General features: G+C 39.4%; 1 protein-coding gene across 1 annotated transcript; it reads right to left on the minus strand.

Annotated features, from left to right (window-relative positions):
• Nucleotides 1–661: 661 nt before the first annotated feature.
• LOC118560163 (anoctamin-9-like) lies at nt 662–10418 on the minus strand (the record flags this gene model as incomplete). The annotated part of the gene is made up of 12 exons (XM_036130926.1): nt 10339–10418; nt 9600–9674; nt 9381–9503; nt 9157–9293; nt 7158–7207; nt 7004–7062; nt 6220–6299; nt 3140–3274; nt 2951–3044; nt 2807–2867; nt 867–949; nt 662–767 (listed from the first exon to the last, which is right to left on the minus strand). Coding segments are annotated over exons 1-12 (1024 nt in total), but the record flags the coding sequence as incomplete, so codon positions are not given.
• Between the last annotated feature and the right edge of the window lie 7007 nt (nt 10419–17425).

The raw sequence follows: 17425 nt of genomic DNA on the forward strand, positions 1-17425 counted from the left end.
GAAACCAAAAAAACATTTTAAGGCAAATTATTAGAACCGAGTCTATCTCTTCCATGTGTATCATTACTTATTTTAATATTCAAGTATTCCCTACTTCCGGATTTAGCTGAATTAGATATTCATGACACCAGGAACATGTAGAGTAGATGAAAATACCTATGTCACAGAGCCTTCATAGCTACAATTCTCTCGTTGACCGGCAAAGGAAGAACAATACATGAGGATCCTCGAGACCAGTGCAAAAATACACTGAAATCTACATTTGAGGTCTTAGTACCCCGGTCATGATGGTGATGATGAGGAAATGGAGCACAGCGCCTGCTAACATTGCTCCGATGTTGAATGGCTGTTTTTCGGAAGATTTTTTAGCCAGAAAACCCTGCACTATCACTCTGAACACCACCAACAAAGTGGTCAAGCCAATAATCACCGCTATCTGGGAAAACAGAAGAAAACTGTGTCACTGCTGCCAATACATGGATAGCTAGGTTTGTTCGTCTCACTATATATATATATATATATATATATATATATATATATATATATTATATATATATATATATATATATATATATATATAATATATATATACTATATATATATATATATATATATATATATAATGCATTTTCATGAAGTGGAAAAAAAAGATGTTTCTCACCATAATGGTGACACAGATCAATACCAGAGTGCTGTGGAAGGTAAGAATGCTTGTACTCATTTGGGTGACAGTCACTATCGTTCACAATTTCCAGAATCAGTTCCTCCTGTAATAATAAAATTAAGTCATAAAATAGACAGAATCAACCTCCAATGGGCCTTAGTACTGCCTAAGTAAAAAAAACAATATACTGAACTGACTTTACCTCTGATTCAGACCACTCCGACACTTTCCATTCGCACACAAAAGTTGCCCGATGTCTCTTCCAGAACTCCAGAAACAGTGTTGCTGTGAAAAAAGGACATCTCTGTAAATACCCGATTATCAAATAAAATATATTTTCTGAGTGTTTTCAAAAAGAGTGTAATTAAGTTATTGATATTTGCATGTGATTGCAGTTAATTATCTGACAAAATCACGAAACAGGTATGCCAAATTTGTATTGAACTGATAAAATAATTTGACTCTGTTTTTATGTAAAATCCAAGAGTTTGGACTTTTTTAAAGAAAGTCATTTGTAAGAGTTGGCAGACTAAATTGAGAAGGTATTAAAAGATTCTACAATTTGCTATATATTTTTACACTCATAGTCTTTCTGTGCCATTCAGGACAGGACCTTCTAAAATCTTAATGCTGCCTTTATCTATTTGGGATTTATTTGGGACCACAGACCTGAACGCCCAACTGGATTTGAAGGGTTCAGCCATGTTGTCAGTTTTTGAATTATTTAGATCACAGAAATGAATGCAGTCAAACACACAACAGAGTGTATGCTTTAAAACAGCTGTTAAAGCAGAATCTAAAAGTACTATGCACATACTATACACAAATCTGTTAAAAAGCCATTATGTATTCCCCTTTTCAAAAAGATTAGTTCCATTCAGGGAAAATTACCCCAAACCATAATGCTGCCTTGATATTCTTCTGCAGGTATGGTATGTTTTTAGTGATGCACGGTGTTGTTTTTGTACCAAAGTTGCAGTTTAGTTTCAATACACTATGACACATTATCCCACAAGGCTTTGTAACTTTTAGCCAGACTTGGGAACCCATCACTGACCACAATTCATGAAAGGCCTACACTGTATATTCTACATGTTAACACACACACACACACTTAAGAGTGCACACATTTATGCAACCAGGTTTTTCTGTTTTGTTTCTTATATTTTTCTTTTTCATACTGTTCAAATGTACGTTTTACGTCACAATACAAGTGACACACATTTATGCAACCAGGTTTTCTGTTTTATTTCTTATATTTTTCTTTTTCATACTGTTCAGTTGTACATTGTATGTCACAATGCAAGTGACACACATTTATGCAACCAGGTTTTCTGTTTTATTTCTTATATTTTTCTTTTTCATAATGTTCAGTTGTACATTGTATGTCACAATGCAAGTGACACACATTTTGAAATTGTTTATTAATGTTCCCCTTTACATCACAATAACCTGGCACTTTAATAGAAGCGTGTACACTTTTGAGAGCCACTATGTTTGAAACTGTATGTATAATGTTGATGTGAAAAGTCACTATATATTCAACCTAGTGCATTGAATTCTTATTTTTAAAACACATTTAATTTTTGTATAATGCATGATAATGCTGCAACGAAACACCAGTGCTTAAATCACTTGTTTGGAGTCCACAATCAACATTGCATTCATCCCTATGAACAGTGTATGCCAACTTCTGACTCACAATGAAGATATAATTTAGTCTGAAGTGTCTAATTTGAAGCACAAGTCAGTTTTATTTATTTATTTTTTATTTCCCTGCCTTTTTAAAAAACCATATTATATATTATTGTAGGTTTCATAAATTACTGCCTGCTTATCTACTCCCACAGACAGATGGCGCCTGTTTCAGGGATAAGCAGCCAAGAGGAGTAGGTTTTATATTATCTTGGCAGTGAACTTCTTGATATTATAATAACTGGCAGCTAGGTAAAATAAATCTAAGGCAGAAAAATGTGCAATTGTACAAGGTGTCCTGTGCAGATAAAATGTTTAGGCAAAGAGAGACATTGGCATTGTAACAGAAATGTTCAGCAAATTTCCTGTTAATATATGTGTCTGATCTTCATCACTGTGTGGCATAAAAGTAAGTAATCTGTGTGTTTTATCTGCTGACAAACTCACTCCATATTGCCATGAACATAGCGAAGAGCACCGTGCCATTGTTGTCGAACAGCAGGCTCAGCTGTGAACAGAGGAGATCAGCAGTGAGCACCAAGAAGCAGGTATTAACCACTGAGCCATTTAGTAGGAAACACCCTGACAAACCTTGGCATATGAGCAGGTCTCTGAAAGCTTCCACACTTTGCAACCCTCGTCACAAAGCGGACACATGACTCTGTCAGATTCACAAACCTCTTTTCTACAAGACAGTAAGGTCAGCCGTTATGGAGGGGTAATTGCAGAGGAAAATGGTCTGTCACATCACTTAGAGAAGGAAAATGTTTTAAAGCTTACATGAGGGGCGAACTGTTGAAGAAGCTGAGGCCATAGAGAAAGGCCAAGATCCCTATAAGAGCTGGTGGGATGAGTAGCCATGTGTACCATCCCAGCCACAGGAAGTACAAAGCTACCTTCTCCCCAAAGTAGTTCCTGAAAAAACACACACATGGTGAGGATAAAAACATGAGAGTCAGAGAAAGGGCAATGCTTTTATCATCTCCAAGAGTAAATATAAACCAATACTGCAGATGAATGTGTATTTTAAAATAGTTTTGTATATTGTTGCCACTTGGACAGCTTTGTGAAAAGGTATTGCCTCCTTCCTCTGTTTCTTTTGTTAAAACCTAAAGGTTATAAGGTAAATCAGACAAAGATGTCCAAAGACTGATATGTAAAAATGTTTTCAAATTCTAATTTTATCAGTTATAGGAAAGCTGGACCTTAGTGACATACAGTAGCACAGAAGTGCTATATATCCTATTCCAATATTTGTTCTCGACAAAAATAAAATTAGCATCACACCGTAAAATTAACACTGCTGACATACATTTCCTTCATGAGTGATTGTCTGCTTCCAATGAATGTATCCTGGTTTGTTGCTCGTGATGGTTTGGTGGAGTGAGGAATCAATAGATGGATTAGGACCTGGTCAATCTATGAGTCACCTCTCACCTACAGTCATGAGATACTGATTTTGACAGAAAGCAGGAGATCTTGGTTAAAGCCGGTTTAAATTAGCCTCGTTTGCTTGGTGGCTCAGCTCAAGGATGGAAAGAGTGGAGAGCTCTTTATAGGAGTTTATAGTAAAATAGTATAGTTTTAGTCTGTGAGGCATCCATCTTGTCTGCTTTTAAGACCAGGTTTAAAACTTTCCTTTTTGACAAAGCTTATAGTTAGAGTGGCTTATGTTATCCTGAGTTATGTCTGTAGTTATGCAGGTATACGTTTAGGCTACTGGAGGACATTAAGACCTATTTCTCTCACTCTGCTGAACTCTCCTACAATTTGTTTTTCTTTTAACTTTATATTCAGTTTTTTTTTTTCCTCTAGTAGGTACATTTTGCCTGACATTCTGTTTAGCTATGACAAAGTCCTGGAGGGCAGATCGTCTGCTGTTATCCTCTCTAACATAGAAAACATTTCTGGATCAGTACTTCTGTGCCCTTTTTTGTGTCTCTGCTCTGTCTCCTCTAACCCCCAGTCGGTTGAGGCAGATGGCCGTTCACACAGAGCATGGTTCTGCTGGAAGTTTCTTCCTGTAAAGGGGGAGTTTTCCTCTCCACTACATGCATGCTTGGTATGAGGGATGGCTGCAAAGTCAATGATAACACAGGTGACTTCCCACTGTGACTACACACTCTTTCAGCAGTGAACGCTGCAAGTCAATCACTTTGTCCAATCGGCTGGTCTTCCTTAGATAGGAATTTTTTTGACCAATCTTTCGGTAGGCCTAGGTTGTACACCCCTAAATGTTCTGCTCAGCTTCAGTTTGTCTTTGATGCTTTTTTTTTGGACATAAAGGGCTTTATTGCTGCTCTTATTATTATTTGGCTTTTATCCGAAAGCAAGATATTTCCCTAGGGTTTTATGTGGTTGGCCAACACGAAGTAAAGGATAGTAATGTATGGAAATAATTCATAGTTTTATTTTTCTTCTATTGTTTTAGAAACCCTCTGAAGGTGAGATATGCATTTATATTAAATTTGACTCCTCTGAGTCAATAATAAGCTTCAAGTCTTCAGTCTCTATCAGCTTTTTGCAAATCTAGAAACTGATTTTATTTTCCATTCTTCAATGCAAAATAGCTCAAGCTCAGTCAGATTGGATGCAAAGCATCTGTGACCAGCAGTTTTCAAGTCTTCCTGCTTATTCATAATAGAATTTAGTTTGGACTTTGACTAGACCATCGTAAGACACAAATATGCTTTGGTTTAAAGAGCGCCTTCAAAGCACTTATAGGGTTTCACTTAATCCAAATTTTTTGTGGGACCACCTTATCAAAAAACTAATTAAATGTGTTTCCCCAAAACAATAGACCTTATAATGACAATATTAAAAACATAATATAAATTATATTTAAAATAAAAAACCTGGAAAAAAATACATAAACATTCACAGCCTTTACCTTGAAGGTTAAAACTGAGCTCAGGTGACTCCTATTTCAACTGATCATCTTTAAGATGCTTCTGTATCTTAAATGAAACTGTATGCAATTTTTATAAGTTCAATTGATTGGACAGGATTTGGAAAGGCACACACCTGTCTGTGTAAGGTCCCACAGTTTACAGTGCATCTTAGAGATCAAGCATGAAGTCAAAGGACGATAGACCTCTAAGGCAAGACTGAAGATCTTGGGCCATAAATCTAAGGAAAGCTGCAGAAAAATATTGTCTGTTCTAAAGGTCTCAATGGGTACATTGGCCTCCATCATCCTTAACTGGAAAAAGTTTGGAACTACCAGGGGTCTTCTTACAGGTGGGGGGGAGGTGCCTTAGTCAGGAAGGTGACCTATAACCCAATGATCACTCTGGCAGAGCAACATTGCTCTATGGAGAGAAGAGAACCTTGCAGACAACCATCCCTGCAGCAATCAGGCCTGTGTGGCAGAGTGGCCTGACGGGAGAAACTCTCCCCACCTGGAGATTCTCAAAAAGCACCCGATGAAATCTCACACCATGATAAACAAAAACCTCTTGTGTGATTAGACAAAGTCTGACCTCTTTGGCCTAAATATTAGGTGTCACATCCAGAGGAAACCAGGCACTACTCATCAAGACGCCGACATCGTCCCTTACAATGAAGCATTGTGTGCATGTGTAAAATCTCTGCATGCACCTTTTTTACACTTTTCAGATTTGTAATTGTGAAAAAACTATCTAAAAGTCCCTGTAACTGTGATTTTATTACCTAATGTCTGTTTCATGAAAGTTTGTTACAGTAATATGACGAGAGAATTCTCTGCTGCCAGTTTACTCCACTAGTTACACAATGTTGGTGGTATCTTGGCTGTTTTGTTTCTGAAACAACCCTGCAGCCATTTAATCAGCTGCATAAAAAGCAGAATAATGAGGAGGCTGTTGTTTTGCAGTCCAAACCTGACAGCAGTTATGGGTTGCCCTTGGAGACAGGCTGACCATCGTGCCCAGCTCTTCTTCAGCTCTTTCTGTCTCCTTCTCTGAAAGCGGAGGCACAAAATCAAAGGAAATCTTCAATATGAAAAAAAGAGCTTTGAACAAACTGCGTCCACGCTGCATGCTACGGGACAAATAAAACAACAAGGCTTGCAGCTTGAGAATGTGTTATGGTTACATTTTTCAAAACCTTTGAACAGATTTTGCCAATTCGGTTAACACTATCCACCAAGTACCCAAAACGATTGGCGCTGCGCATCAGAATGACGTTCTTGAATACATAGCTTTTTAAGTTATCCTGCATGAGGTTGTCTAGAAAACAGAAGGCAAACATGCTAATGTTTTCCCAGTCACGCAGTAACACTGTATGCTCACACACATGCCTGCGTACTCCCAGGATGACTACCCTGGATGACTCATTGTGTTAACATGATTTGCATGGCATGTCTGTGAGCAGATATCCTTTGGCTACAATGTTTCGTTAAGAATGCCATGCGCAGGCCAAGTTTCACCCTGTGATCTTAAAAGCATTTGAGAAAGGAATGATATTTAGGCAAGCACAATGGACAACATCCAAGCTAAGCATTCAAACCTGCTTCGCACTATTGGACAGACCTGTTCAAGTGTTATTTTATTAAGCTCTGGTGCAATTAACAGAGTGTACTAGGTAGCTGTCGTGTAATTACACATTTTAGACCTTAAATGGTAGCTCTTTGTGTTCAACAGTGATGTAAAGTTGGAATTTTACCTCATGTAAACAGAATCTTGCCTCAAAAACCTTCGCCTTCAGAAGATCCCGTAGATTTTCTGGAAGGTTACCAGCAGAGAAGGATAAGATGAAAAATGAAACGTTGATTAAGAGGACTTTTTAAGAGTCTGTATTGTCAACAGCTCTTCCTCACCTCCTGAGTGGATACATGTGCGATGTATTATGAAATGGACGATCCTTATCCTGCAATAAAAGGATAAGTGTCACTTGTACATCAGTGTTGTAGCAGATGCGGGTTAGCATGTCATTCATTCAACATAACCTGAAAAATTATCATTTAAATTATTCAATTTACTCAAGAGGACAGACTATACGATCTAAAGATTAAAAGTTTCTAAATTAATAGTCCTGGTTAGCTCATGTTTAGCGTCGGTGAGGTATGATTCTCCCACTGAGCTGCATTTTACCCTGCAGGGCGGTGCTGAGTGGCATGCTCCTGCACACCGGCTTCTCGTCAAGCTCTTCAGCTGGAGACTTAAGAGCAGCTTCCTGCCGGGTCATTTAGCGCATGTGCCACACGTATGGCACCTCTAGCGCCTCCATGATATTTTGTGTGAATCTGTTAGAGAACACATTGCTGTATGCTAACCTCACCCGCTCTGAATCTTCCTAAGGTTACTTCCTGAGTTCTGCCATGGCTCCTCTGCTCAAACCTCCTCGTGTCATAATCTCACGAACGACTGCCTTCCACGACCGGCATCAAGCTCCTCTCCATGGGAACCTCCAAACCCAACCTGTCCGTCCTCATATGCGCCACCATCTACTCACAGCTCACCACCAAACCAACACTCCCAGTGTCTGCTCGCTCCTCCTGCCTCAAATCGGTCTACTACGGACCAGTGAGATCCACTCTCTGATCCACTCACCTCTACTTTCAACATCTGTTTATTCACTCGGCTCATCTCTCACCCTTTTCCTCGCAGGGATCTGCTATTCCTTCCATAATAAAGACCCCCACCCTCCAGACCAAAGATCTTCATTCCCTTGTATTTCAATAAACCAGCAAACGTTGATCATTGTCGTCCTTTATGTCGGTCAGAGGTTTGCTTCAAAATTATGTTTATGCATCTTGGCATAAATTTAATTAATTTTGTGAGCAAACTTACTTGCGTTTATGCATTCACACATGTTGTATTCCAGTAAATGCAATTTCTACCAAACAAGAATTGGGTATGCAGGTTTTGAAATGGTGGGTTTTCCTTTGATCTCCTCATAGTGAGAATACTACAAACAAGCTCAAACATACCCACTACTATTAATGTAAATGTCCCGTATGCAAGTTGCAGAAAGTCCACATGCTTTTTGTTGCCACTAAGAAGCTTCATGCTATACTGGCTGCATATTTGATGAAATCTTAAACGTATAGTCCACAAAATTCAATAATGAAGTTGGTGCTATAAGGCCACTGAAGAAGCTTCAAGAAAGGCATGCAAAGTCAGTGTGGTGTGTATTTGGGACTAATGTCATGTTCGAATACAAAATGATCAAATTTCCTGTCATTTGCGTTGAGCTCTTTCTTTTAGATGAAAGGAAATTGATTAAGGACGCTCCCTTTCCGGTATAACTAATTTGCAGCTGCAAAGAATCCATCTGTCAAGCATGATGGTGGCAGCATCATGCTGAGGGCCTTGTTTGCTGCTATTCGTACATGTGGATCGACTAATTAAGAAGCCAGAAAAATCTCACTTCTTTTGTTCGGGCCTCAAACAGTACTAGGACCCCAAACAAACATTAAAACTGGTTTTGAAATGGAAAGCGTAGGAACACTTTAAGCTGCTGGAACCTAAACTCTACTTAAAATTCATGGGCAACACTTTAAACTGGAGCGTGTGTTAAACAAATTTCACACAAAACTAAAATGTATGCACCCAGTTCTTGTTCTTAAAATGCACTGACCTTGCATGTTCCACCCTCAAAAAGAAAACAATTTAACGCCTCCAATTCTGGCATTCGTGCCCATGATGAAGGTATGTAAATGTCTGACCTGAACTACAGCATGCAAGGTTTTTAGTGATTGTTCGTATGAAAACAGGCAATTACGATGATAATATCGCAGCAGAAAAAGAAACAATGCTTAAAATAGCATTGAAAATTGTTTTGAATGCCAAGCATAGCAAAGTAGCTTATCTTACCTTGTGCTCAGAGAAAGGTCCTTTTGATTCGAGCTCCAGTTGCAGGTGTCAGATACTTTCAGCAGATACATGTACTTCTGGAATATTTCCTTCGGTGCTTGGATCCCATAGAAGACGAGATAATTATCGGAGATTTTCTGACAGGAGGAAATTGAGACCAATCTGGGTCACCTATGCCACAAAGAACAAACTGCATATGCTTTTGCTCGTTATGCAAGACCCACTGTCACTTTGAAATTCTTCTTCCTCAGCTCGTTGATGAATTGGGTCTGTTTAATGAAGGCATCCCTCTCCTGGTCATCGATCGTTTTGGCGACCAGGACGTAGTCGTATGACAGCGAAGTGAACTGTGAGGGCAAAAAAAAAGATGCCGATCAAACCTTTCTGTGAATAATGGGGATGGTATTGGGTGGAGTTAGGATCGGTAAATTAGTTCATCTCACCACAGGAGGAAATGATGACTGCTCATTTCCATTTTCCTTCACCACTCCCATTAATTCCAGGAGCTCCATACTTGACTTTATCACAAAAATAATAAAAAATTGAACAATTCTAAACGACCACAGTCACAGTAAATAGCATTTACAGCAGGGTTAGAAATTATAGTGTCATATTACTAGACAAAACATTTCAGTCAGATTGTAGGTCCTAGATTTAAATCTTGCAAAAAAAAAAAAAAACAACAACAACAGCAAAAAAATCAGTGGAGAGCAAAAGAAAATCCCCTGCTAAAGAATCCAGTCTAACTATAATCTGGAGGTGTGTCAAGGAATGCCAGAGAGCAACTGTGAACCTGACTCACCACAGAGCACTTCCAGTGCTCCATCTAACTCCAACCTAACCTGTCATTGTGCTGTATCTCAATTAGAGTGGCGATCCATGTTATTCCCATACATCTAAAGCTGTTATCTCGGTCCAGAGGCACACATCTGACACCACTGTTACCGTTTGACTGTGCAAATAAATTCAAACTGGCTTTGGATTAACGCTGGTGTATGTAATCAGGTTTTTTAATGGGTCTGAGTGGAGAGGGTTTGCCTCACAGGAACGAGTCCGTCCGCGATGCTTTAAAGAGCAGAATAAGAAGTGCCTTTAAGGGGCGAGCCTTGAACAACAGAACAAAGATCTGGCCCCTGAACAGCTCACTGTATCTACTACATGATTATTAAGGGGATCGCTCACCTGCCTCTTGTGGCCCGGCATGATGAGGGGAACCAGCGGCGACCTCCCAGATAACAACAACCTTTCTCTCCAGTGTCGGCGAGCTCTGTGTTATCCCCAGCGGAATGACAGAAAGAAGAAAAAAAAATGCAATCTCCAACAATCAGTCGCAAACTTCCGGATTACACCAGGAAGAAACGCGTCGTTGTTTGACCAGCAAAGGTATGATAGAAGCGGCTCTACCTGTTGCTGGTTTCAGAGCATTTATCTAAAACTGACGCCACCTTTTGTGGCCGTGTCAGCTCCTCAGTCCATGCGAATAAAGCGAGTAGAAACCAAAAAGGAGACCGCCGCCCGCTGTGTTGCACTGTTGGCAAAGCCTAAATGAGACTCTGGACGTGATTTGTCAGGTGAGACAGAATGGAATGAGATGTATTTCTGCGTTGCCTCCACCTCCTGTGGACGGTGGAGTTGCGCGTGTCCGCCGCTAGATGGCAGCAAACATGCTGACGTCTACGCGTCTGCCGGAGCTCTGATTGAATCATGTCGCACTCATCTCTGACATTCATCAAGAGACAATTCATTCAAAACCTTGAGCGTATAAAAATCCTTAAAGCTGCATCACTTCTGAACTCCTCATGGAGCAGCGACTTGGTGCGTTGGGGTATTAGATCAACAAACTTAAAACCCAATATTTGCAAACACAGGATAAAACGACCATTTTTCTTACCCTCCCTGACTGATGTTAAAGTGGGCCAAACATTATATATATACTGTATATACACAATAAATTATATATTAAATACATTTGAACATTATGGAAAAGTTAATTTATTTCAGTGACTCAAGTCACTAAGGGGAGCACATTATATAGATTAACATTGACTGATGCTGTTCTAAAGCCTTTATTTTTGTTAATTATCATATTTTTCTTCCCCAGCCAGCTAATAAAAAACATAGCATTTAAGAGTAGAATATTGCATCAGGCCAGTCTTCATGTCGAGATGGGGATTTTTTTTATACCAGCTGAAATGGTACTTTTAATCTGAAAAACAAAACACACACATACACACACACACACACACACACACACACACACACACACACATATATATATATATATATATATATATATATATATATATATATATATATATATATATATATATATATATATATATATATACACACACACATATATATATATATATATATATATATATATATATATATATATATATGTATATATATATGTGTGTGTGTGTGTGTGTGTGTGTGTGTGTGTGTGTGTGTGTGTGTGTGTGTGTGTGTGTGTGTATTCTCTCACACTATTCTACATTACTCAAAGTTGCTAAATACCACAATAAGTGACCTGGTTGACCAAAACAGGAAGTTTTAATGTCAGGCTGTGATGTGATGAAAATGTCATGTGTCTTTCCACAAGCTCTACATAAAGATGTGGTTTAAAGCTGTAATTGTAATAAATTATATCAAGTTATTAACACTTTGGAATTAGTGTGTAAGCAGGAGAAACACTAAAATTACCTTAGTGGACATAAACAGTCTTACTCTTGGAATCTATAACATTTCCCGAGTCTTACATTATAAACACTTAGCAGGTTTATATTTCCAAAATTACAATCAAATCAAGAGAGAGAGCGAATATGTATGGAAGATATGTCAAAATACAAATATGACCTCACTCATGATTAGAAGCGGTTAAAATAGCTGGCTATCTGGGATTCCATGTAGAGAATGAACTCACCGTATCTGAATGTTCCTTCGTAACAGCTTAATTCTCTAGAAATGAAAGGTCTTGAAAAAAAGTCTGCCTCAGCAGTTTTACTTCCTTATCCACTTTAAAAAAATGTTGACACTTTAGTGTAACACCTAAAAAAAAGTGTGATTTAAATAGTAAAATATAGAATCAGCAATGAAAAAAATCAGAAAGCGTTAACCGTTTTGAGAAACCTTTAACCTTAAAGTATTGACATTTTTCAAATTTTGTCACATTACAGTCATAACCTTCTATACTGTTTTTGTGATTAGACCAACCCAAACTACTTCATAATTATGAAGTAGGAAAGGAAAATTATACTATCATCATCATACTGAAGTTAGTCTCTGCTAAACACTTAAGTTCAGTCAGATTATATGGACAGCATATGTAGAAAAAAAATTGTGTCATTTACTTATTTTGATATAGCTGTAATTAAATACTGTCATCCAGACAAAAGTGTGAGTTTGCTAATCAGCCAATAGAGACAAAGTCTACTCAACTCCAACAATGATATATAGCGTGCCAGGATCTGTGAGTTTAGCGTTTTTTATGTTTAATTTACCTGTTTTACATCAACTTCCTGTTTTATTTTGTAAAACCATTTCCTTTCGGCTGTTTGGTTGTTTTTGTTTTTTCTTTCCTTTCTGTTTGCCCTTAGCTCACCCCGGAGCTGTGTTTGCCAGAATTCAAGTTATCAGCATTTGATCCTTGTTTTCAGTTTTTCTGTATCTTTATTATTGTCTTGTGTTAGTTAGTGTCTTGATCTCCTTTGTCTCATGTATTCACTTTTGACATGTTTATTTTCTAGATTTCTTCTCAGTTCTGTTGTTAAAATCCCTGGTTTCTGCTTTGCTTTTGTATCAGGATCCATCGCCCTAATTAAATTATGGTATAATGAACAGTTCTAATTATTAGTTTTAGAGAAGCATTATATTTAGCGTAAAACATTTTGAAACGTGGATTATCTCTCAGTTTCTACATTTTCACACGCTGTGTCTGGGTCCGCTTCCCAACTATCTCATTTGGGTGTTGAAAAAAAAAAAGGTAAAGCAACACGATGGGGTGGTCCTCTGTGCCTTGTTATTAGAGACGGGTTTACCATTAGCCTCTGAAACCTCGGAGGGCAGTGCTCACCCAAGCAGGCCCACATCCCAAAGAGAAGCGACATGAGGATGGAGAGAAAAGCAGCGCGGTGGTATTAAATAAGCGGCTGTATTTCTGCAGCCGGCTACACCCAACAGACAAGGATCACATAATTACACCCGAACAGGACTGTGTCAACCACTTGAAAGCTGACAGAGGAGGGCCACTGCTGCTGGATTTGGCCGCAGTGGAAGTACAGAGTGTGGAGGAGGCTGGGAGGGGCGACGACGAGCTGTGAGAGAAGGTTGAATTCCTGATCTTCATGTTAGAAAGGGGAACAAACATTTAGCAGCGCAGTTATTTAAAAAGAGGCGCCATGCATTGTCCTGCTCTAAATAAACCACTAAACTAAGCATCCTGGCTGCTAGCAGAGATGCCATGTCTAAATAAAGGCTCACTTATTATATATATATTACTACAGTTTACACATGTGTACTATTTGTACACGTCTGCAAGACTGAGCAGACGTTAACATTTGTGAGATTGTTGATGTAAAAATGTTTTGGGTGGCACAAGTTAACTTATTTCCTGTTTAATTCGTGGACATTTTTGTTAAGCAAATTAAACAAATGAATCATCTAAGTTCTCACAGAGGAAAAGGGATAAATGGGAAACAAGGTAAACCAGAATATCCGTTCTCTTTACATTTGTGTTAGGACTGAAAGTGCATGTTTAATTTAGACACTCTTTGTTTAACACTACGTCTACAGGAAAACAATCACTGGCAGAACATATTTGCACAGAATAGTTTTCAGAAAGTAGATGATACATAAAAAAAAAAAAGTCATGTATCATTTATCTTCCCCATTGAAAACACGCATGGGCAATACAAAATCTAAATGCAAAGAAACAGAGTAGTCTGAATTTGTAGAAAATGGATGCATTCATCGTAGATCCAAAACATGAAAAGGGTCTCATATTTGCCTGACTAATAGAAAGGTATCAGTTCCTTGGTCTGGTAGCTCATTTATTTATAATTAATTTGGAAACTTATTTTTGTCTACATTCAGCTTCAAGGATGGCATATGGGGTACAACTTGGTTAGCCTAAATAGGGACACAAAACACAACTTTCACATTATTCACAAATAATGAAAATACTATGTGTAAACACTAACAGGCTGGCTTTTGTTTCAAGACTTAAAGACAATATAGCTTTATTCATAAAACACTTTAAAAACAACACAGATGACCAAAGTGCTGTACACCGATAAAAACGAATAAAATGCAGAAACCTCCTTGCCAGCTCTTGTTGAAACGGCAAAAGTTTGAAAGAGTGTCGGTAATAGAAGATAGCTTCACAGTTTGGATGGGTTACATTCCTGCAATACTACACCATAAAAAAAAAAAAAAACGATGACGTGCAATTTAAAATATGTCAAGTTTAATCCAGAAGTGAATATGATTTGATTAGTTTTAACTTTATTCTTACTGATGTTGAGAGACTGGAACATTTGACATTTACCCATTTGTGGGTTTTGAAATAACTTCCAATTTTAGCTGAATCTTAAGATATTTTTTTCTTTCCCAACAGACATTATAAAGTTTGGGCTGAATTTGACAAATAAACATTAAGAATGTTTGATAAGTATGTTTATTCTATGTGGGGAATATTTCATTCAGAAAAGTCAATTCCTTTAATTAAGTTTTGCTACTTTATGTCCAATATGTGAATTGTTTAGTTTATTTCAGTAAGGCCCTTCATTATTACTGTACCTAATGCAGCCACAGAAGGTGTACCAAGCCAGGATAGCAGGAAGGGTCTATGGCGTAAAACATTTGCCAAATTCACCGGTCAAGTCAATGACAATCTTCATACTGCATCGGTCGAGGCCCGGATTAGCAATGACTGGCACTGGTGACCATCAGGGTAGTAGTGGACCACTACCGTTGGTCAGTAATGAAGAAGAGGAACAATGCAAGAGCCAAGAACTCAGAGTAGGGACTTTGAATTTGGGAGTATAAGAGGTAGAGCTAGAGAGTTGGCTGATGTGATGCTGAGGAGGAAGGTGTACATACTGTGGAGGTGAAAAGAGTGTAGGGTGGAGTGATGAGTCTGAAGCTTGAAACTGTAAATGTGATGTTCAGTGTTGTTAGTGGTTATGCCCCGCAGGTGGGGTGTGAGTTAACGTAGAAGGACAAATTCTGGAGTGAATTAGATGATGCGATGCGGAAAATAGCCAAAGGTGAGAGAGTGGTGATTGGTGCAAGGGAATCATTGAGGAAAGTGTTGTCGGACAACACAGGATGGTGGTATGTAAAACAACTGATGGTGAGGAAGATCAAGAGGACAAAGACAGAGCAGAGGACAAAGTGGTGGAAGCTGAAAAAGAAAAGTTGTGTGGGTTTCTGGGAGATGACTGGACAACCATGGCTAATGCCATCAGGAAGATAGGTAGGAGAGTACTTGGTATTTCTTCAGGGACGAAAGTTGACAAAGACAGAGTACAGAAGTGTGTTTGAGATGGAGGGCAGCTAAGAAGACGTGGAACACTGTGAAGACTGAATGAGTCACTATGAGTATAAACAGGCTAAAGTGAAGGTAGAGCTAGCTAAGGCCTAACAAAAGGATATGCCCATCATAGGTCACTTGTATGATGGCTGGACAGTAAGGAGGAAAATAAGGATTTACACATGTTGGCGAGACAGAATTGAAGGGTGTCCACCAGGCTAGGGTGATTAAGGTAATGTACTGACAGGTACAACAAGGGGATAGGAAGAAGGAAGGAGTACTTTGAAGAGTTGATGAATGAAAATGAGAGCAGGAGCAGAAGTGACCATCGAAGACTGGGAAGTAGCAAAAATTGGTAAGGATGAAATAAGGAAGTGTCAGGTTCAAACACCAAAAAGTCATTTAACACAGAGACAACACGGTCAAATCTTGCAAGACCAGCAGACAGATGAATTCCTTTACATCTCATCTGTTCTGAAATCCACTCTCCTGCTGCTGTACTTTTATCTCAAAAAGAGAGGGCCTTAGTTTCATTGCAGAGTTTAAGGAAGGGGGAAACATACTTTAGTGTGACATTTGACATCATAAGCTAGCAGTTTCAGGTATACAGAACAACCAAAAGACAAGATAGTGCTCGCAAATTTACTGTGAGGCTGTTTCTTGCACCAGACCTTACTCTGTAACATAGGAGAGAGAGATATCAGTGTAATGAACCGGATTAGGACCCAAGATTCAACCACAACAGATCAGTGATGTTTAAACAAACTTTATTGATAAGCAGTGAAACAGGCGCCGGCTCTCGGGGCGCACAGCTCGCACTAATGGGCTGGAGCTCCCTAGAGGCGGAGGGACAGGTTAGTGGCCAGTAACGGCAGGTTTAGGCAATGTGTAACAAGTCGAGTCACTAACCTGACAGAGGGGAGAGCCAGGGTGCAGAGAGCCGACCAGAGACAGGCGGGCGGGTTCGGGAAAAGAGGTCCGTCTGCAGGCTAGCGGGAATGAAGCCATTGAGCAGCCGAAAGGCAGGCAGACAGTACGGGGCTTTGCAGGGGCGTTTGTCCAGGGACAGTCTGGGTCTGATAACAGGGAGGCCAAAGATCCAGTGGCAGTACAGAGGGGAAATCCAGAAGACAGGTCCAGTTCCAATATCCAACAGGCTCAGAGAATCAAAGGGGTCAGACAGGTTCCAATACTCACGGGCAATCCAACGTCCAGAGGCTGACAGAGCAGGTCTCAGGCAGGCAGACAGAATCAGAAAGGAGGCTGGCTCGGAAACAGAGGGCAGAGAACAGTCAGACGACAGGCAGGTTTTCAGAATAAGTGCTGGAAAGTTCTTACCAGGTTGGCTCGAGACGATCTGGCACTGGAAGCTGACCAGGACCGGACTTACATGCAGGTGGAAACAGGTGGAATCAATGTGAACCAATTGCAGACAGTGCGGAGGTGAACAGGTGTACTGAATTGAGAATTAGATCAGCCCCATTGCCAGGATCGTCACAATCAGTCCTCTGAAAAACACTCTGATGTCTGAATGGTAAATGGTAAATGGACTGAACTTATATAGCGCTTTTCCAGTCATGCTGACTACCCAAAGCGCTGTACACTATAGCCACATTCACCCAGTCGCTCTCACTAACACGCACACATTTATACACCGAGACGCAGCTCGGTAGGCAACTTGGGGTTAAGTGCCTTGCCCAAGGGCACATCGACATGTGGCAAGGGGAAGCTGGA

This window comes from Fundulus heteroclitus, unplaced genomic scaffold, assembly GCF_011125445.2.
Source record: "Fundulus heteroclitus isolate FHET01 unplaced genomic scaffold, MU-UCD_Fhet_4.1 scaffold_394, whole genome shotgun sequence".
NCBI lineage: Eukaryota > Metazoa > Chordata > Actinopteri > Cyprinodontiformes > Fundulidae > Fundulus > Fundulus heteroclitus.